Consider the following 22,436-nt stretch of genomic DNA (forward strand, 5'->3'; position numbering starts at 1 on the left):
CTTCCATTGCTCTCATCTGGAAGGGTCCTTCTCAAGTCAGGTGGATGCATGCATTGCAGCATCCTTCTCTTTCAGCGCTTCTTGAACTTTCCCACCAGACAACTCTGAATGACTGAGGAGACTGAACAGTTAGTGGGGAAGGGGTAGAATATCCAACTGGAAGTCTCAAGCTTTTATTTGGAGATACTTCAAATTCTGCAGTTCATTCCTTAATACATCTACACATTTTAATTAAAAAAAATTGTGTTTTAGGCTTCCCTGGTGGCGCAGTGGTTAAGAATCCGCCTGCCAATGCAGGGGATGTGGATTTGAGCCCTGGTCCAGGAAGATCCCACATGCCGCGGAGCAGCTAAGCCCGTGCGCCACAAGTGCTGAGCCTGTGTGCCACAGCTACTGAAGCTTGTGCACCTAGAGCCCGTGCTCTGCAGCGGGAGAAGCCACCGCCATGAGAAGCCCGCGCACCACAGCGAAGAGTGGCCCCCCGCTTGCTGCAACCAGAGAAAGCCAGTGCGCAGCAACGAAGACCCAATGCCGCCAAAAATAAATAAATAATTAAAAAAAAAAATCGTGTTTCAAATGACCTGTTAAGTGACTTAATTCCATTCCACTTTTGGACTAAAGTTGACGCTTCAGAAATATGAAGTATTTTTAATACTTAGACTCCGTATACCTGTTGGATAGTACACATGTGTACTTCAGGGTGAGAAACGTGGGCACTGGGGGAAAAATCTAAAGTAAATGAGAAGAATATAATGAAAGTAAAATCAGAGCAAAACTAGAACCACCAGCCTCTCCTTTCCTCTCAGTGGCACACTCCTTCAATCTCCTGTCTTGCTCTCTGCCTCTTTTTCTCTGTTCAAAACCAGTCCCTGGACAGGATCTCACACTCATTCACACTAAGGTGTAAGTGATCAAAAACAGCTAAAATCTCACAAGGTTTCTTCACATTAAGGAGTCACAGCTTTAAAACAAAAGGGAATTTAGGGTATTATCCCCAGGAAAAAGGGATATATTGGGGGGACAATTGTGTGCCTTCCTGCTCTTTGCAGAAATCACACTTGATTTCAGACTGGGAATTTAGGAAGGTGTGTTAAGGGAAATTAATCATGATTTCTTTCCACTTTGGAAAATACTTGCTTCATTTTGGAAATTGTATGTTTTGTGATTGTTGTTTGGTATACTGTGTTTTATATGTTTTGCTATCTTTTGTCCCTAATGACTGGAATTTTAAGACTAAGATGTTAATCTTCCCGTTATTGATCAAAATAACTGGTGGGGAGAAATAGAAACAATAATATTTAATAACTGACATTTGCATACCCTTTACAAAATGCTTTTATATCCATGGTCATGCATATTATTGGTGTTGAATTACTACTAAATAACAACGGGGATACGAATAAAATACACAAAAAATCACAATAACTCAACCCAATTATTAGTATTAGGCACCTACCATGAGTTGCCCGAGGTTCTGTGGGGACCTTGACCTTGATCCCCAGGACTTTTAAAATTCAGTGGTGAAGGCAAAAGAAGGGCTCCTGCCCATTGGCCATCCGAGAGGTATCAGACTGGAAAACAGAGCGAATATACGTAAAACCCGGGTCACGCTTTGCCTTGTAAGTGAATGTTTGCAGCTGCAATCTAGAGATTGAAGGAGTGCTTGTGCTTCTGCAGAATTTACGAAGGTGGGAAGAGCACCACCAGTCCCCCTTTGGGGACCTAGGAAAGGGAAGTCCCCAGAGGGGTTCTGGGCTTTGCAAATGGTGAGACAGACCTTCTACAGTACAGTTATAAGCAGAGGAAAAGTTCTTTGTGCAAGAAGGGGAGAGCGCCCCGAGGTACAAAGAGCAGATTTAAGGGGAAGAGGATTCTTTCTCCACACATCTGCGAGGGGAGCTGAGGCTGACTGTTGGGGGCGTGTGGGGAAGGAGATTTTTAGGGGGCCGCGGGCTATGGGTTCCCGCCTCCACCCCTGTCCGCGCCCCACGCTCAGGCAACAGTTGGTCGTGCGGTGCCGGCCCGGGCTCCGGGTGGGGAGGGGGAGTCTCGCGATCGTTGAGGGGGGGGTGGAGGAAGGGGGGAGGGTGACGGGGGGAGGCCATGACGTAGGGTGGGTGGACGGAAGTGGGGCAGGGTTGAGGGTTATTTAAAGAAGGGGGGCCCGAGTGAAGGGGTTGGAAGCCAGTGATTCCCCACCCTTGCTCCATCTAGCTCTTTCCAGTGCAGCCACTGCCGCCGCCCAGGAGCCCTCGTCCCCTTGCTCGTCCCCCTCCTCGTTCCCGCTCCAACGCCATGGAGCCGGACACCGCCGCAGTGGCAGCCACCGTGGCAGCCTCTGATGCGACCGCCACGATCGTGGTCATAGAGGACGAGCAGCCGGGGCCGTCCACCTCTAAGGAGGAGGGAGCGGCCGCCGCGGCCACCGAAGCCACCGTGGCCAAGGAGAAGGGCGAGAAGAAGAAGGAGGTAAATAGGAAGGGGGTGTGTGTGCGGTGGACAAATCCTGCGCCGGGCCCCTCCGAGGGGCCCAAACCCTGACCTTTGGGCGCCGACAGGTACCCGCGGAGCTCGGCTGGGCTGGGGGCGGCGGGCGCGCGGGGTGGGGGCGGCAGAACAGTCTAGCATTCGCTCCCCTCCCCCTTCCCTTTACGCCTCCTGGAGGCCGGGGGCGGGGCGCGGGCGCGGCGCGGGGCGGCGGGTGCCCGTTATCCCGGGACTTGGGGGCTGGGGAGCCCCTCCACAGCCCCCGGCCCGCCTCGCGTTCCCGGAACTGGGGTTACGGGGTGGGGGATGGGGCCGTGCAGGAAAAAGCCTCCGCCTCTCCCTCTCCTCTCGCTCGCTCCCTCTCCCCCCCCTTCCCGTCGGCCTCTGCCTGGGAAATCTGGGCCCTTCAATCCCACACTCGCGCAAAAGGGGTTTTGCTGGGGGCTTATTTTTTTGAAATTTGAATTTCCAGGTGCCGGTGGTTGGAAGGCGGAGGACGATAGGAGAGACTTTTATTTCTTTGATTGGCAATGTCGGCCTCTTGGGTGGCAGGGAAAAAAAAAAAATCATCCCTTGTTCGTTTGGTCCCCGCCTGCTAAGTTAGGCGGGGGTGTCACCCCGAGAAAATGAGCTCTCAGCGTTGTACCCTCGCCTCCTCCCGATCCAAACCCCAAACTGAGGCACGGTGGACGCTGGCTTAGGAAAATTTCCAACGTGTGCACCCTCACCCTCTCCTGCCCCGCCCCCGACGGTATAGTGTTTCACTCCAGGGCCACCCAAATGGTCCCCCAATCCGGCCCCAAGCCTTCCAGGCTTCCGCCTCCCTTTCCTAGTGGGCGCTGCTGGCTCCTGGACACACGCAGGTTTAAAAAAAAAAATTTTTTTTTAAACTCAGCGTCGCCAGGATGAACTGCTGCTAATGTACATAAGGGGACGGCTCTGACACCTATTAAAGCCAGATCCAGAAAAATATATATTATCTCCATAAGGCATATTTCATATGGGCCGAGACGTGCAAATAAAACTATGAAACTCGTTGAAAAAATTGAGATTAAAAAATAGGATGGGGCATAAGGATTTTTGATGTATAATAAAATTGTGGAACGGATCTTTTATGGCTGAATTTTTTTCCGTTTACGAGTAGACATATCGCAATTAAAAAAAACGGTAGGTAATTAAAATTATGCTTTAGAGATCTCCAGTGGCTTTGTCTGGATCATTATATGATACTATATGACCAAGTGAAAAGCTATTGAGGGAAGTTAACACCTTTCGCCGCGAATTAGAGTAATTTTAAATTCAGCAGTTGCTTCAGTGACATATTTTACTGTTACAAGGTTGACTAAACAGAAAGACGATTGTAGTGCTAAGTGAAAACCATAGAAAACATACGCATATTAGGATCTATGTGGTACTTGGATCGGTAAGACAATATCGATGATTAAAGCTGGGCCAAATACCAAGCATCAGTATAAATCAATGTTGGGAAATTCAGGAGTGCGTCTAGGTGCCTTTTATTCCCTAGATGGGGTAAATGTAAGTGCTCCGCTGTCTTTTGTATGGCAGTAAAGGTTGTCGAATTTCCAGAGTGTATAAATTTTTTGAATTGTGAAGAGACTGGGAATCAATAAAAAACCTGTATAATCAGAGAGTTGATGCATATATATTACTACAACTCTGTGGCCTGATCAGAAATTGCACTAATAGTATCTCATCTGTCCGCTCAGCGTAGGGAAATGAGGTGCTGCCTGGAAGGAACTTTCTGGATATCTGAAGTTTACTGATTTAGTCACTACATCTTTTTTAATTTTTCCTTAAAAATCTGAGTAGTACCAAAACATCTATTTGAGTGCTTTCATTTGTACCATTGCTTCAAATAAAGTAAATCGGTACCTCCCTCCAATCTAAATATTTACACACTGCCTTGATGCCTTAAATGGTGTCCTAAAAGTGCAGATTAAATACCTTTTTCTCATGTCCGCCAGTTATTGTACTCTGACAGTGATACAAAGGCATTTGAGACCTAGGAGGTTGTTTCCCCTCAAATAACCACCTCCCAGACACTTTGGTATTGTGTTGATTTTTTCATAATTTTTCAGTCTCCTCCCTCAATTGTCAGGCTAACTATCACTTTTTAGACACTTCATCTACTTTCATCAGAAAGAATGGGTTTATGATAAAGGACATAGATGTAACAAAACCTTTCATTTAAAACAATTGCAAAATACAAAAATACAAGGGATCCAGCGGGGAGAGGGAGATAACCTGAACACCAAGCAGAAGGGCTGTTAGTGCAATGGAACTTAAGTTTTAGTCCTGGGCTTCTGCCATCCTTTCTTGCTGTTGCCAGCGTGCCTTCTTCTAGTGGTCGTTCCCAAGTCATTTGCTGCTGCTTTTATTCTCTGTAGAATGGGAAGCCAGATTATCAAACTTGCTGGAATTGCGTATCAAATAAAAGAAAGTAGGCTCTGAATGAGAGCATTTTCGTGATGCATAAAGTAGATGAGAGTGGATTATCTTGTGACATTTAGCTACAGAAGGGTATTTTTGCTTACCTTCTGGTTCTTGAACTTCCTCGGTTTAAGTGACAGTTGGATAACCTAATGCTGTGAAAATTAGAGTTGGTATTTTTGGTAATGAAAATGTCAAGAAAAAGGTCATGGTCTTTAAGACAGGGCATCTTGGTGACCTTGTGCTGCATTCTCATGGCATCTAGACTACCAGATGATAAAATCCATAAGGAATTCATTAGAATATCTTAGTCACCTTTTATCTTTTCTTGTATGAGAGGGTTTATTTGTGAAAACATACACAGACACAAATGGAAAGGTTTAGAAGGTAGGTATTTTAAAATTTGTTGTGGAAGATAGTGCCAATTAAGTAATTACCTACAGCTTTTAATGGCAATGCTCAAGGTTAGGAATTTTAATTAGCATATAATTAAAATTTTATGGTATTCTACCACAAGGTAAGCAAAAAAGTAAAGAGTAAAATGTTTTTCTAATAATAAAGCTTTAATTTTCTATAAGTGAAATTTGTATCCCACATTATTAGATATATACTTGTGTATGTGAGGGAAAGTAATTTTGAAACTTGAAAACTAGATTTCATTTAGCTTTTCAGGGAATGATAAAGGTGTGGATTTTGTTATCGAATTTTCCTTGTTGCTTTGAAAATGAAATAGGGCTTCTAGTGTATGTGACAGTTTGAAAGTGTGGTATCGAGGGCATTTTAGTAGTTTCTATTCTCATCCATCCAGAATTACATTCAGAACATCCCACATACATACGTATGAGATGCTGTAAATCAAGATGGCTGTTGTTTGGGCTAAGAATAACTGAACAATATCTGATCAGTGCTCCAAAGGAGAACCCTGACCAGGGTCAGATTCCATAATCTTAGTCTGGATTTCCTCAAAATAGAAATATTAGTAAATGTTAGAAAACATTTATTAACTACTGGAGCCATGTTTTTCTTATGTTTAAGATCACATTCTTCTGTTGATTTATGACCTAAGTTTTCAGGAACAGGCTGTCAAAAGCCATGCTCAAATGGACATAATTTCTTTAGTTTTCACAAACAGATTTGTGTTTTGACTTTGCAGTCTGTGTTAAAACTGGAATACTCTCCACTTTGGGACTAATGGGTAGATTTGTGTTTTTATTATTTTATTTCTTGATTTCTTACAGGGAAGGAGGTGTATTCTACATATCTATTTATATTTACAAGTACCAGCTTTGTCTTTATAAAGGATAGGATGTATGAGATAACCCCCTAGATAATTTCAGTATTTTAAAGTAGCTGATTTATATTACTTTTCACTAAATTACAGTTTTTTTAAATATCAAAAGTTAATAGTTAATAGCCCTGAGAAACTGCTTCTACAAAATATTCGTGTTTATAAATAGTTTTAAAAGGTTTTCTTTCCAGTAGGGGAAAATTAACATAAACCAAAAGTTTGAAACTGTACTATTTCATTATTTTAAATATAAATGATCGCATTGCAGTACATAAAACAGTTCGAATGTTCTAATTAGAATGTAAAACAATATTAAAAAATCATATCTTTTCAGGAACAAACCACAGTCTTTTCTTCTGAAAGTTTGGCTTGTTACATAAAGAAGTGTTTCTGAGAATTAATATTTACTTTCCTTGAATTCTTTGGTTTGTGGTTGACAATAGTCTAGATTTTAAATCTCCTATTTGGTGGTTGTACACTTTCTTGCACTTTAAATTAGACAGTAGGTGAAAAGGCTCATTCTCCCACCTTTTGGGTTTTATTTTAATTAATGTTATTTCGCTGGCTTTCACAGTTCTTCAGATTTTTTTTAATCGGACCTCAGGTGCACAGAACTGGATTAATCATAAGCCCTGTTCATGGCGTGCTCTCATCATTGGTCCAGGCATGGCCCATGTTGATTTATTTATTTAGTATTTAATTACTTTTTACTTTCTTCAAATGAGAATGTTGACCTTGCTTTGCAATTTGATGATTTATTTTCTTTGAAATTCTAGAAAATCCTTTCTCCATTTCAACTCAAACTTGCTGCTAAAGCTTCTAAATCTGAAAAGGAAATGGATCCAGAATATGAAGAGAAAATGGTAAATATGTTCTTGGCTAGGATAGTGAATTCAGTAGTTGATTTGTATAGAGGACATGTGAAAGATTAAAAATACATGTGTTTATATAGTGAATACAGAATCATAGGTTCTAGAATTGAAAAGTAATTTAATACATCATCCACCATAATAGATTCTTGATGGATAGATGAATCTCCTCACTTTCGGATGAGGAAATAGAGTATCAGAGAAATGATATGGAATAGTTGGGACTGGAAGGCACATCTCTTCACTTTTGTTTAGCACTCTTTACCCCATAATAGGGTGTTTTATGCTAGAAATATTTTATCCACGAAGTGAAAATGCAAGTGGATAAAATATCAATATGGCTGAGAGAAAGCAGGTCACAAAACCAGTCTGGTATTTTCTTCTCCCTCTCTCCTTGCTCTGGATATGTGAATGAATGCTACACATTATGAAACATGTAATATGGTAATACATTTTCCTGAGGGAAGGCTATTTGCCCAATGTATGAAAATATTACATGCTTAAGCAGTATAACCGTAATTACACCCACCTATGGCTTTGCTCTACATTTAATTATTTAATTTTTAGTCACTAAAACCCATATTTTAGCTTTAATTTTAACTAGACTTCTATGCCCTGGGATCCTTCAAAACCAGTGAACTTGGTTAACTGAAAAGATAAATTAATAGGCAGTTAGAACTGATTGTTTTTTGGTCAAGGGGCTGTTTTTGAAGTAATATTATAAAAATTAGTAGAGATGAAGTACATTTTTTGGTTGTTCATGGTGATTTTACAAAACTCCATGCCTTAATGTTTAAGGCCACATCTAACGTAGACAGTTAATGTTTTAACAACTCTAAAAGCAACATTCCAGTGAGGATAACATAAAATGGAAAGGTTTTGGCCTCCTTCCAGCTACTGGTCTGAATGTATTTGTCTAATTCTTATATTTATGTTAATGAATTCTTGTAAGATTCCGATGTTATTAATTATGCATCCTTCGTTGGTAATCAAATGTTCTCTACCCTGCGGTCAGAAAGTGACTGGGAATTAAAAAATCACCTTGGTTTTTTTCTTTATCTTGATCTTTTAGGATTTTTTTAGTGAAAAAAAGTTTTATTGCATTTATTGGTATAAGCTATATGACCTTTTAAAATGTATTGAGAAATTATATATCGATGTTTCTTTCTTTCTTTCTTTAACATCTTTATTGGAGTGTAATTGCTTTACAGTGGTGTGTTAGTTTCTGCTGTATAACAAAGTGAATCAGCTATACGTATACATATATCCTCATATCTCCTCCCTCTTGCGTCTCCCTCCTGCTCTCCCTATCCCACCCCTCTAGGTGGTCACAAAGCACCGAGCTGATCTCCCTGTGCTATGGGGCTGCTTCCCACTAGCTCTCTATTTTACATTTCGTCGATTTTTAATTGTTAACATATATCAACTATTTCACTTATATATGTGTGTGTGTATATTTTTTCTCCAAATCCTCACTTTCGGGAGAAACTTTATATACTCTTAGCATGAAACACAATTTTCCAGATCACTATATTTGAAGAGAGAAATGTATTGTACCATGACATTGAAAGTATTTTGAGACAAGATGACACTGTATTCTAAGATTTAAATTGTTTCTAGATGAAGCTTGAAAATTCTTGGTTGGCTTTCCAAACCATTCAGGATTTGCCTTTTGACCCCAATTCTTTAAGCAGAGTACTTCTTATTGAGTCATTTATTAAGTCTGTCGGATCACTTGGCTTCTACTCAAACCATCTGAAAATACCATTTTCAAATTCTGCTACTTACTAGCTGTGGGAACTTGGGCAAGTTACTTACCCTCTCTGTGCCTCAGTTTTATCATCAGCAAAATGGGGATAATACTAGTACCTACCTCATAGGTTTATTAAGAGAATTAAATGGGTTAGTATGTTTAAAGTGCTTAGAACATAGTACAAATTAAGTGCAATATAAGTATTTGTTAAATTTTGAATGAACACAAAAAGAAATCATTACTTTTTCTTTTGTCTTGTAAATTAGAAAGCAGATCGAGCAAAGAGATTTGAATTTTTACTGAAGCAGACAGAACTTTTTGCACATTTCATTCAACCTTCAGCACAGAAATCTCCAACATCTCCTCTGAACATGAAATTGGGACGCCCTCGAATAAAGAAAGATGACAAGCAGAGCTTAATTTCTGTTGGAGAGTATGTTGGCATCTGTCTCTCTACTTTCTTCCCTCTCTCCTTCCCTCCCTTCCTCCTGCCCCCCTTCTACCTCCCTTCATACTTCCCTTCCTTCTTCACTTATTCAGTGTGATTTTATATTCAAAAAATATGGTTATTGTCAGTGTGAGTATGTTTTGGAGGCGACAATATTTCTTATCTCAGTAGAAGTCAATCAGTAAAAAGGTAGGCTGGTTCTACCAACTTCTAAGCAAGACTCTAGATGACCCTTCTTTTTTCATAAAAGATATTAACAGTGTATACTGACTTAATTGACACCTTAGCATTTGGGTTGAATACGAAGGTATTTCTTTTTTCATTTCAGCTACCGTCACAGGCGCACAGAGCAAGAAGAAGATGAAGAGCTGCTCTCGGAGAGTCGGAAAACATCTAACGTGTGTGTTAGATTTGAGGTGTCACCTTCATGTAAGTACTTCATCATGTTGGTGTTTTTTGTTTCCAGTTTAGTTTTAGAAAATTTTATTTGGTTGTATTAATGAAATTATGAGAGCCTTGATTTTTTTTTTCAGATGTGAAAGGAGGACCACTGAGAGATTATCAGATTCGAGGACTGAACTGGCTGATCTCTTTGTATGAAAATGGAGTCAATGGTATTTTGGCTGATGAAATGGTAAGGAGTTGGTAGCTCAAAACACATTCTCAGTTATCAGTAATTTTATGTAAATTTGAAATACCTGAGCTGAATTTCCCCCCTGGGGTTTGGAGGCTAATTGTTTTATTTAGTTATAACATAAAAGGCATTTGTGAAGTCTAGAATTGTTTCTTTAAGTAACCTCTAAAACATATACTTTCACAGGCCACAAAATTCTTAGTGAAATTTTCTCAGATGGTATAGAAAAAACCTCCTTGTACTTTTGTTGATGTTTGCACTATGGCCTCCAGGAAGCTCAGAGCCCTAGTGAATACCAAAATGGAGCATCAGTGTAACTTTTAATGGTCTGCCCATTGTGTCCTTTGTGCCTTTTCCTATCCTTTAGCTTTTAGTCTTACTTTCCTTGGCCCCTCTTTATTTCTTTTTGACCATTAATTTATGTTCCATGTTTTCATTGTAGGCTACCTGAAATCCTTTTGGGAATGAGGTGGCGATAGAAACTAAACGCTAAATGAATGAATGTATGCATGAGTGAATGTAAATGCCTCCATGTGTGATCAAAGAAAGTGTGAGGAACAAAAAAGTGAAGAGCATTGTTGAATCTTGACAGTAGAGTGCCAGCTGGGAGTCAGGAAATGAGCTAAGGAACGATGGACATGCAGTTGTCCCTCCGTGTCCGAGGGAGATTGGTTCTGTGACTCCCAGGGATACCAAAATCCATGGAAGCTCAAGTCCTTATGTGAAATGGCATAGTACAGTTGGGCGCTCTGTATCCGCGGTTTGCCATCCGCAGATTTTGATCTGTGGTTGTTAAATGCCCGATGTGAAACCTGTGGATTTTGAGGGCAGACTGTGTAAAAAAAAAGACCAAAGAGAAAAAGTAAGGCCGTTTAAGATGCTAATTCATCAGGTCAGAGGAGTATATGAAGACCTGGTTTGGCATTTTAAGACCAAATGAATAAGGTGGGATTTAAGAGAGGGCAGTGATACTCATATATGTGACTCTGGAGCCATATTTACAATCACATATCCATACGGGCCACATGACTATCGATGCTCTATAGCTTGTAGTGTAGTAGTCAGTCCCATAGGTACTCATCCCTGGCTAAGCAACTGTTAGGTGTGTGGCAAGTCCTTTAAATCAAGGGTCTGTAGCTCCTTATATTTAGTATTCTGGGTTGGAAACTACAGTCAGCTCAGACAGGGAGGAGCTTAGTTAATTGGACAACAGAAAGATCAGGATTTGCCTCAAGCTCCTCTTGGCTGCAGCCTGTCTAAAGATCCTTCATATTGAATTTATGCTGACACCAGCTATGTTTTAATTACTAAAAAGGGGAAAGATACTTCGAGTATAGAAAATTTGGAAAAAAGTTGAGAAAAAAATTAAAAGTAAGTTATAATTTTGTTACCTCGAAATAACCATAGTTAACATTTTGGCATATTTCTTTTTAGTCTTTTTCCTCTGGTTGTATTTATTTTGCACAGTTGAGGTCGTGTTATATATGATTTGGTATTCTGATTTCTTCACATTCATACATATTTTCCACACAATTAAAACATTTTGGTAAGAATAATTGTTAATTACTGCATAATAATTAATCCTAGGGAGGTTCCATAATTTTATTCATTTCCTCCCTTATTGCTGGTCATATGGATTGGTTGATAGTATATATTATATATATGTATATCGTATATGTTGATTGATATATATGTATATATTTGATATATAATAATACTGTTATGAGAACCCTTGTAATTTAGTTTTTCTGCACCTCTCAAATTATTTCCATAGGATTTCTAGAAGTGCACTTACTTGGTTAAGGAGAATAAACATTTTAAGATTTTAATGCATAACATCCATAAAACTCATCTCATAAGTGAAATATCAGATAGGATAAATGCTATAAAAATAGCTTTAAGCTTAGGTTTATAAAAGCAATGTATACCTTGTATAGCGATAAAGCCAGAAACTGTTTTGAAAGGTCATACAGCATAGGACATAGTTCCCTTTCCCATAGGTTAGGTAGTGGATTCATGGGTGTTCAGTATATTATTTTTTTAAAAGTCCACTGGACTAGGTGATCTAGAGTCCTTTCTGGCTGCAAAGTTCATTTATGTTCTGTTCTTTTATGATTCATTAGGTCTTCAAGGGTGTGAGATGCAAGTATAGAGCTACATGCCCCTTGAAATGCATAGTCTGAATATTTCATGTCTGGGCTGTAATAATGTTGGGGTCAATGGGAAAGAAAGACCGGTATCTAAGCAGGCTGGTAAAGGAAATGTGTCTTTGTGAAATACACAAAATTCCTAATTTTGCAAACTAGTAGAAAAAAATAATATATGTTGCTTGCTCCTTTAGGAGTAAAAGTCTCCTAAATAGAAAATTGCTTTGTTGAGCAACTTTCTAACTGCAAGTTCTTAGCTTCTTTTTGTGCTCAGGGTAAGTATTGAATTGGAATGTTTATTCATTTAAAAAAAAAGTCTTTTAACTTTTCCCTATGTGAGATAGTTGGCAAATATCTTTTGTAAAGTTGCTACTAACAGATGTTTCATTAAATAAAAAATGTTTATGGATTTCTTTTCCTTGTGATGATAACGCAGGGCCTTGGTAAGACTTTACAGACAATTGCTTTGCTTGGTTACCTGAAACATTACCGAAACATTCCTGGACCTCACATGGTTTTAGTTCCAAAGTCGACTTTACACAACTGGATGAATGAATTTAAGCGATGGGTCCCATCTCTTCGTGTTATTTGTTTCGTTGGAGACAAGGATGCGAGAGTAAGTGAGAAACAGGTTTAAAAAGGCAATCAAGGATAACATCATTTCTGGGGTTAAGTTTTATTGCTATAAAAGACATTCGAGTTGACTGCTACTACTAAATATCACTTAAGTTGTGCTTACTCTTTGGTAGGCTCTTTTGTAAGTGCGTTTTATATATTAATTAAGCTAATTCTCACAACACTCCTATGAGGTAGATGTGTTACCTATTCACAACAGAAAATCCATTATTATGCTTATTGGCATTTACTTTTAACTAGCTCATTAACCTAAGCATTTTGAATTGCACTTTTCAGTGATGTTTTATTTTAAAAAATCTTACTTTATTGACAGTCTATCTTTTCAGCGATTCTATCATTTGTGCTGTTTTGATGCCAAAAATGTATCAATTTGCATTTCAGTTTTTTTGTTTAAATTTTTTACTTTTGACTTTGACTTGTTTACATGCACACATGCACATGCACACACACATGAATGGAACTTTTTCTCTTTGTACAGAGAGCCTTGTGTTTTGTGTTTATGCATAGACACAGCTTTCAGTTTTGATCTTTGAATAGAAAAATACATGTGTGCATACATTCTTAGATAATATCAGAAATTCTGGGCTCTTGTTTAAAGTAGCTATTTGTCAATCTAGTAGGCTACAATTATTTTAGGACTGTTGAATTAATCTAAAAATAATGAATTATGCAAAAATACCAAAATGAATAATCAGTTTAGAAAGCATATGATTAAACTTGGTCTTTATTTTGCCTCCAGAGAACATAGTTTAGAGTAAAGATTTATTCTATTTTACATATTTAGATGGGTTATCAAAAGATATCCTCAAAAGAATGGTAGCCTAATGAATTATGCGATTTTATTCTTATCATTTTGCTTGAAGAAAAATTACTTAAAGTTATTTAAATTTAACTTATAAATAATTTAAATATTGAAATACTGAGCTCATAAATATAGAATTACAGGCTTGATTCTTCCCTATGCCTAATATTTCGCAGTAGCAAATTAGTCACTTAGAAATCTTTCTGATTGCTGCTATTATATAATGTAATACCATTTCTTATAAAATTTTGTATTTCTAAAGTATTGATTTGTTTTGCTGAAATTATTCGTTTTATGTATGTATGTATGTATGTATTTTTGGCTGCGTTGGGTCTTCGTTGCTGTGTGCAGGCTTTCTCTAGTTGCAGCAAGCAGGGCTGCTCTTCATTGCAGTGCGGGGGCTTCTCATTGCAGTGGCTTCTCTTGTTGCAGAGCACGGACTCTAGGCGCACGGGCTTCAGTAGCTGTGGCTCGCGGGCTCTAGAGCGCAGGCTCAGTAGTTGTAGCACATGGGCTTAGTTGCTCCGCGGCATGTGGGGCCTTCCCGGACCAGGGCTCGAACCCATGTCCCCTGCATTGGCAGGCAGATTCTTAACCACTGCGCCACCAGGGAAGTCCCTGAAATTATTCTTGAAGGTCATAGATATTGAGAAATATCTAGGCTTGTGTTGTCATCATGTCTCAGTAAAAATGTATGTCAGTGGTTTTCGACTATCTTATGTGGAATCCAAGGGTTTCATGAAGTGTCTCTGGGAGTTTTCAAGAAAGGGTGGATGTATTTAATTGGTGACTGCCCTATCTCTACCCCATGGGAGGTTGAAATTCTTCTAGACACTTCAAAAACTTCTTAATCATGAAAACTAACCTTCAAAGTCAATGTTTTGCAAATTGCCACTCATTAATGGGTTGGGGTTCAGTTTAGTGGGTGGTGACAACAATTTTTTAAAACATTGAGATAGAACAGAGTAGAAAGTAGCATTGAGGATATGTATTGCTTCTTTCTATATACACGCCCTCAAACATGTATGTATATACTGGATTGCGACCTAAAATACAATTTTACTGTGGGCCATGGTCAAAGAGTTTGAGAACCAGTAATTGTTAATTACATAAATAATTAATGTGCCATATGCAACACTTAAAGATTGATGTCATTATGTGTAGAGAAAATCCAGATCATTATTTATAGACAGATCTGAGCCTTTGTACCACATGGGATAGATATATTGGATCTTTCTATTTTCTTGGCCTTCTGTAAACACTTTATGAGGTCAGTATTTTGGTAATAAAGTATTTGATGTAGGCTACAGTAGGTATTTAATTGAGGTAGGAAATTATTAGAGAAAATCCTGATCCTGTTTGGAGCTAATGTAGTCCTGAAGTATTTAGAGGTATGATTCCTAAACATAGTTTTTGACCCCTTCCTTTCACACTCCAGAGGCATCAAAGGTCATGGACATGGAAACAGGAGATCTGGTCTTAATTCTGGCTTTGCTACTGACTGTGGTGTTGAATGAATCTCAAAGGGCCTTAATTTTTGTCACCTATAATATGAAAACTTTTGGATTATGTGATCTTTATTTAATATTCTGTCAAGATATTTAACTCTGAAACTATCAAGTAGTTACACAAATTTCAAAGAAGAGCTAATTTAAATTAAAATATGTGTATGTTCTGTGAAACTGTATGAGGAACCATTAAACTGAGTATTTCACAGAATCAAACAAGGGTAAGGTATATGCAGGACTAAATAGGGTCTGGCACCCTGGTTCTTTTTATTTTGCCTCTAACTCCCTAATGTCTTAATTAACTTTTTGAATACCACTTCCCAGGGAGCAGCTGAGATCTACAAAGGCCTTTTATCTATCCTCTACTTCAGTCCAGGCAATTCTTTTATACATAGTGGGCACTCATTGAATATTTGTTGAAAGAGTCCCTGGCGTGTTTGATGCATAACTGAATTTATGAAATAATGACTTTGCAGTGAACAGTCAATTTTGTTTATGCACTGTAACTTCAGATTTACAGTACTAACCAGTCCCTTCTCAATGTAGATTTTGCTGCTCCCTGTTAACCTTTGTGGTTTTATTTTGACCTGTAATAAAAAATAATCTGGAATTCAGTTAATACAAGTTAAAAATGCTTTCAATCAACTTGGCTACCACATTGGCCACTGCCTATGAAGATTTAAAAATAGTTTTAAATAGTCTCACTGTTTTAAATAGACTCATGTACCGAGAGAGAGCAAGTCCCCTTTATAAAATCACATTTGTAGCCTCATAACATCAGGAATTTCACAAAAACATTAATGGGCTTTCATGACCCCTTAACAAAATTTATGACTCATCCCTGCTATAAAGTGAAGGAGACATACAAGAGATCTCAAAAGGTTGGAATCACTCATATATGTTGAGCTTTTTCCATTTATCGAAGTGCTATCATGTTGGTAATGCTTGGATCTTGGTAAGAGTATGGTATTCAGAAAGTAGTTCCTTTGCCCACGTCCTTTTGATCCTTTGTGGTATGAAGAGAGAGCCTAGTAATTGTCATCTTCTGGTGACATGAACTTCTCCGGTTCATTGAATATGCTGTACTCGTTTAACGGAAGCCTTTGCTTCTCTTTTGTTGATGAAAAATATTAGCATGTCATACAGATAATTGACCACAAAAGTATATTTGGGCCTCAAATTTCCTATCTGTAAAATGGATGAGACCGAATGATTCCAAGGGTCTCTTAGAATTCTTAATAGTCTGTTGATGCTTTAATTCTGTGACACCTTGTCAACATATTCTAATATAAGGAACTTTATTTTGCATCAGGCTGCTTTTATTCGTGATGAAATGATGCCAGGAGAGTGGGATGTTTGTGTTACTTCTTATGAGATGGTAATTAAAGAAAAATCTGTATTCAAAAAGTTTCACTGGCGATACCTAGTCATCGATGAGGCTCACAGAATAAAGAATGAAAAATCTAAGGTAAGCTAGTTCTCAACATCTTTATTAAAGTTTTCTTTTAACTACAATTTCTGTTTGTTTACTTCTCTGTATTCGGAATTAAAAAAGTGATAGAAGGTTGTGATTTTATTCACAGAATGTGAAAGAAAATCAGTTTTTAAAATGATTTTGAAGTTTAAATGATTGAATATAAGACAAATGAAAATTGAGCCCAGTTTTTATGTAAAGAAAATTAGGTGTTCATTTGCTATAACTGTTGCAGCCTAAGTAACTCTGTTATGCTACAGTATTTTAATATTTTGGCAATATTTGGTGTATAAATGTCATTTGCATTGGTTTATTTTTTGAGGAGCTACCTTACGTGTATTCATATGGATTAGAAAAAATCATTTCCTAGAATTATCTGACTTGTGTGAATTAGAGTGTGGTGTTAACATTGAAAAATACCAACATTTCTTGCCATTCAACTCCATCAACAGTAGGAAAAGCGTCAATTATTATGATGAACCTCTCTTTGGATCACTGGGCTGCTTTGGGAGAACCAGGGACACAACTGAAGCAAAATCACCAGGTGGTGCTTTTCAAATTAGAGTTAATACCCGATAAGAGGACGCATGTTAGAGAATAATTGTTAATTTAAGAGCACTATAAAAATGTGCATTTTTATTGATAAGATTACTGTTCTTTTATACTTTTTGTGCTTTAATTTTTGTGGTTTTATATTTAGAAAGTTAATATAAGATATTCGGGGAAAATGGGCTCAAGTGTGGTGCTTAAAAATTGTGACCAGGCCAAGTTAGAAGTTGGCTAGGCATGGTGGATGAACATGATTGGCAGGGAGAAGGCGATACTGTTGTATAAAGTGACTAGCCTGAATTCCATAGAGTTCTGACTGTTTCTGTGGACCCAAAATGGAAAAAATAAATTTTTTAAAGTGGGGGAACGGTCTCAGGTGTGACTATGATCTGCATTCTTGTAAGTGTAGAAATGCCTAGAATATTTTGTTCAGTTGTGCTTCACTGTGGCAATGTCACCTGAACCAGGATATTTTGCCACAGAAAATTAATTTTCAAGTTTTATTTTATTCAAAAAATGTATTGGGTTGGATGAAGAACTGATGAACATTCTAATAAATAAAACAATGTTGACGTAACTATTATTTTTCTAGCTTTCAGAGATTGTTCGTGAGTTCAAGTCAACTAACCGCTTGCTCCTAACTGGAACACCTTTGCAGAATAACCTGCATGAACTCTGGGCACTACTCAACTTTTTATTGCCTGATGTCTTTAATTCTGCAGATGTAAGTTTGTCATACGTTTTAAGTGTAATTTTCTTATGTTCACAGACATCTGTTTTCAAAGCATAGAATGTAGATTGAAATTGATAGTTCTTTTTCACTTGTAATTCTTTATTTGTGTTTTGATTTTCTCAGAAAGGTGCTCTTAAGTAGAAATTTTTTCAAACGGGGATATTTAGAGAAATAATGTTTCTTTACTTTGAGATTATCCTGCCTGTTAAACTTTGCCTATATAATAACGTTGCTACCACAACTTATGACATAAGGTAGACTGAGTTCAGAATAGTGCTTTCTAAATTTTCTTTTAATTAAATTAGAAGGGTTTTCTGCCTTAGATAGCTGAAGTACCAAGTTCAGCTATCTATTGGTTTGTATACCTTATCTTGCTTTTGTTCATTTTTACTGTTTGATTAACATTTTCATTAGCGTGTCTTCGATTTTTTATTCTTATTCCTACTCCTTTTAACTGGATATAATGCTGCTATGGTATGGGGAAGCCTAATAAAAGCTTTTTAAGGAAAACCTGCCGATGGAGTGCCTCTATAATGCGGTTCAGATTTTGTTAACTGCTCCAGTATTTTATCTGTTTTCAGAAGTAAATAATATTGGCCATCACAGTTAACATATTTTTACAGTGCTTTTAAAATGAATTATTGCTATATGAGTTGTATAAGAATTTATAGAATACTTCATTTATTAAAAAAAAAGAACAACTGTGCACTTACTGCAGAATTTTCACCCCTCCACAGGACTTTGATTCTTGGTTTGACACTAAAAATTGTCTTGGTGATCAAAAACTTGTGGAAAGACTTCACGCAGTAAGTAATAGCAGACAGGAAAATTTAGTAATTATATATATATATAACTGAGCTAGAAAACAAGCTGCTATAGAATCTGTTTGAACTTGTGGATTTGCTTCTGGGCTCAGTCTCAGTGTTTTTCCCTCTCGACTTTTCTAATAGCCTCTTTGGGAGGCAAACTCCCACTGTATCCTCAGCTTCTCTATGGAACAGCTCTTCTGCTTTGGCTGTCTCCCCAGGATAATGTGGTTCTCTCCCATAGAGGCTGTTCACTCTCCCGTACCCCACAGGTCCTTGAGATTGCATCAGTATTCTCGTAGTTCCCCAATGCCATTTCAAAACCACTGCTTCTCCACTGTCGTGTAAAACTCTTCCTTTGAGGCTCAAGTTATCTTGCAAGTCCATCCTCCGTCCATTCTTTTCTCTGTCATCTACTCATAACCAGGTGACCCCCTCACATTCATTGAACACCAGTTTTCCCTTCTTTGTTAACAGCTTCTTGTATCCTTCTCTTTCACTCATATTACTCCATTTGTATCTGTCCCGTTATCTCACAGAGATATCCAGTGCCTGGACCCCTGCTTTACCCCCATCTGTCAGACCATTTCTGTTACATTTTCTGTATCCAGCAATGAGCCCATGTTCTATCACTTGAACCACCTTTTTTTTTTTGCCAATATCTCAAACTCCCTTGCTCTCTAGATCTGCCATTTCTGCCCTAAAAGCCCTAAACTGGAATTATGTAACCGTGTCTCTGTCCTATGGGTTTGAATTCTGCTTCTACCACTTACTAGCAGAGTGACCTGCTCTGTACTGGGGCTGCTCAACACTGATAAAGAAGATTACACCCACTGTAGAGGTTGGAGCCACTACAGTTTCATGTTCCCTAACGTAAGCTGGGATTTGATGATGTTGGTGATCCTTCAACATGGCCTTCTTCAGCATTCTTTCTCATTTCCTAGAACAGCTATTTCAGACTTTCCCCAGTCTCCCCAAGACCTCTAACCCAGGTGTTCCCTGCCCTTCTCCTTTCTCAGCAAGTACCATCATTCCTTTCTCAAAGAGAAAATAGGAGACATTAGGTAGGAACTCCTTCAAGGATATCCATCTTCCAAGGATATCTGCATCTGTGTTACCTCTGTTTGAGTGGAAAAGGTCTTCTTTCTCCCAGCAATGGCTAATTGTTCCAGCGTGAACCCTGGATCTCATCTTTTCCTGTTTCCTTATGGACTTTTCCCCTTGATTTATCCTTTTTATTGACTGAATTTTCTACCTCTCCTTCCATGTTGGCTCTTTTCCTTCAACAGGTAAATATGCTCAATTATCTCCCTTATTAAATCCTAACCCACACTTAGATGCCCCCACCTCACATACACAGAACAGTACTCCCTCAACACTTTGTCCTTCTCGAGCTGTGATTCTGGTTTATTACCTTGATGGCTAAGCTATTTGAAAGTTTAGTTTATCCCCTCTACCTCCACCACCAAATCTCCTATTTGCTCTTTTTTTTTTTTTGGCCGCACCATGCAGCATGTGGGATATTAGTTCTCGACCAGTGATCAAACCTCTGCCCCCTGCACTGGAAGTGTGGTGCCTCAACCACTGGACCTCCAGGGAAGTCCCTATTCACTCTTTTTTAAAATGTACACCTATAAATTTAATTGGCTTAGTGGAGTTTTGTGAGGAAGTGGGTATAGACGCATTTGCTATTTTTTGTCTGCTGTTTTTAACAAGAGTCTCAATCTCTCTTTACAGATAATACTAAAAAAAAACAAAACAAACCCCATGTATTGTCCACTTCTCCCTCTCTCCCCCTACCCTGGAAAAATGTAAACTTGATGTGGCAGAGACCCTGTCTATTTTCCACCACATTGTGCCCTGTGTGCCTGGTCCAGAGTAACTGCTCATTAAACATTTATTGACTTGACGCCCCAACAGTCATCATGCTTTATGTAAATATTTATTTAGAGTTAAACAGAACAAGTCCAGAAACAAATGACCTTATGTAATAGGGAATTTATTGTAAGAATGCAGAGGAGTAGAAGACAAATCTTCCAAGAATCTTGTAACACAAGTTGTAGTACAGCTGGGCCTCTGATAGCACGAACTTGGTCAACTCTGGGGAATGTTTACTCTGTCTCTGGTGGGTCCTATTCACTCCTGAATCCATTGACCACTAGAGTTTATCCATTAAATACAATTGAAGCTTACCTCACAAGTGTTTGTGATTTCAGTTACTTAGTTCAGGGTATACCTTTTGGTCAGTGCCCTAGCGTCTCTGTAATATTTAGTACCGCTAACCACTCCTGCTTTAAGAGCTTTCTGTTTAGTGTCTGGGGTATGGGATGAATTTTCTCTTACCTCTTTGGCTATTCTTTTCAGTCCCAACCGTGGTCTTTTCTTTCTCTGTCCCTGAAAGTTTAGTGTTTCGTAGGGCTTTGTCTTTGGCTTCCTTTTTCATAATGTGCTCTCCCTGGGGGTTCACTCCCATAGTTTCAGCTACCACCTCTATACTTATAACTCCCAAATTTCTCTCTCCTTGTCTCTCTCCTAAGCTCTAGAGTTACATATCCCACTGCCTTCTGAGTCTTCTGCCTAAATGTCTCACAGTCAGTTGAAACTCTTAAAAATGCCACTTAGACAAATTTAAGAGGCCCAAGCAGGAAACCAGAAGTCTTCGTTTACACTTCCCTTTTCCTTACCTCCCATGGATCTCTAGTAATAATAGCCACAGTTTACCGATGTCTACTGTGGTTAAGCTCTACACATGTACTACCACAAATTGTCACAGAAGCCTTGAAACTAGGTATCTTTATCCCCATTTAAAAATGCTTGGCATACACATATACCATAAATCTATATGTTTTGGATGAATGGATGAGGAAACAGGCTTGGAAAAGTTAAAAGAACTTGCCCAGCTCACAACAGCTAATCAGGGACTGAGCTGGATGTAGAATCGGCCTGATCTGGGTTTGATTTCTGCTTCTACCACTTACTAGCAAGGTGACTTCGGTGACATTACTAAAATTGAAATAATTGCCTTTCCCTCAAAGATTTATTGTAAGGATTTAATACTCTGTCAAGTTCATGGTGTAGTATTTGGCACATTGCAGGTGCTCTAGAGATTTTTTTTTTCTTGTGATAGAATTTGCCTTGTAGGTATACACTGATTGTTTCATGTTTTTTCTCTTTTCATTCGTATCTTCCTTAACATTGAACCATTTTCTCCTCATTCATATAGTTAACCATTTTTAAATGGCTTGAATTTTTGTTTCACTTTTAGAGACTCTTGGATCCATACTCTGACTTCAGATTTCCTCTCAGGTTTAAAAATATTGTATGACAGCAGATTTTTTAAAAAAGTATATTTTGTACTTTTTCAATAGTCAATAATCTTACTGTCTTAATTTTTAATGTCTTTTCTGCCATCAAATCATGAATGTCTAATTTAGGTCCCCTATTCTGAGTCTGTAATGGGCCATTACTTGGTTCTTTTTTACCAAGAAAGTTGGCAACTGGTGTTGGTAGTGTTTTTCAGATTATACAGTGGGAAGTAAATTTCACATTAGGGTGTTGTCAATGAAATAAATGGTTTATAATATTGAATGTTTTATAAACTTTTATAAAAACTCTCACTTTTTAGGTTTTAAAACCATTTTTGTTACGACGTATAAAAACTGATGTAGAGAAGAGCCTGCCTCCTAAAAAGGAAATCAAGATTTACTTGGGATTGAGTAAAATGCAGCGAGAATGGTGAGCTATTATATTTCCATTAGAATTTATTTATTAAAAATTAGCTTTGTGGGCTTCCCTGGTGGCGCAGTGGTTGAGAGTCCGCCTGCCGATGGAGGGGACACGGGTTCGTGCCC

At 38.4% G+C, this 22,436-nt stretch overlaps 1 protein-coding gene across 1 annotated transcript in view; it reads left to right on the forward strand.

Moving 5' to 3' along the window:
• The first annotated feature begins 2,056 nt into the window (after positions 1-2,056).
• The window catches only part of SMARCA1 (SNF2 related chromatin remodeling ATPase 1), a 71,497-nt gene continuing 51,117 nt past the window's right edge, over positions 2,057-22,436 (forward strand). Inside the window, exons 1-10 of the mRNA XM_022561509.3 lie at positions 2,057-2,469; positions 7,003-7,089; positions 9,115-9,281; positions 9,625-9,725; positions 9,830-9,930; positions 12,514-12,693; positions 16,336-16,491; positions 17,639-17,770; positions 18,517-18,585; positions 22,211-22,320. Coding sequence (XP_022417217.1) covers positions 2,296-2,469; positions 7,003-7,089; positions 9,115-9,281; positions 9,625-9,725; positions 9,830-9,930; positions 12,514-12,693; positions 16,336-16,491; positions 17,639-17,770; positions 18,517-18,585; positions 22,211-22,320 — 1,277 coding nt within the window. The 5' untranslated portion in view covers positions 2,057-2,295. The remainder of the gene's footprint in view (positions 2,470-7,002; positions 7,090-9,114; positions 9,282-9,624; positions 9,726-9,829; positions 9,931-12,513; positions 12,694-16,335; positions 16,492-17,638; positions 17,771-18,516; positions 18,586-22,210; positions 22,321-22,436) is intronic.

Source organism: Delphinapterus leucas, chromosome X, assembly GCF_059928025.1.
Source record: "Delphinapterus leucas isolate spDelLeu-1000000601 "Yukka" chromosome X, BTC_Dleu_Yukka2, whole genome shotgun sequence".
Lineage (NCBI taxonomy): Eukaryota > Metazoa > Chordata > Mammalia > Artiodactyla > Monodontidae > Delphinapterus > Delphinapterus leucas.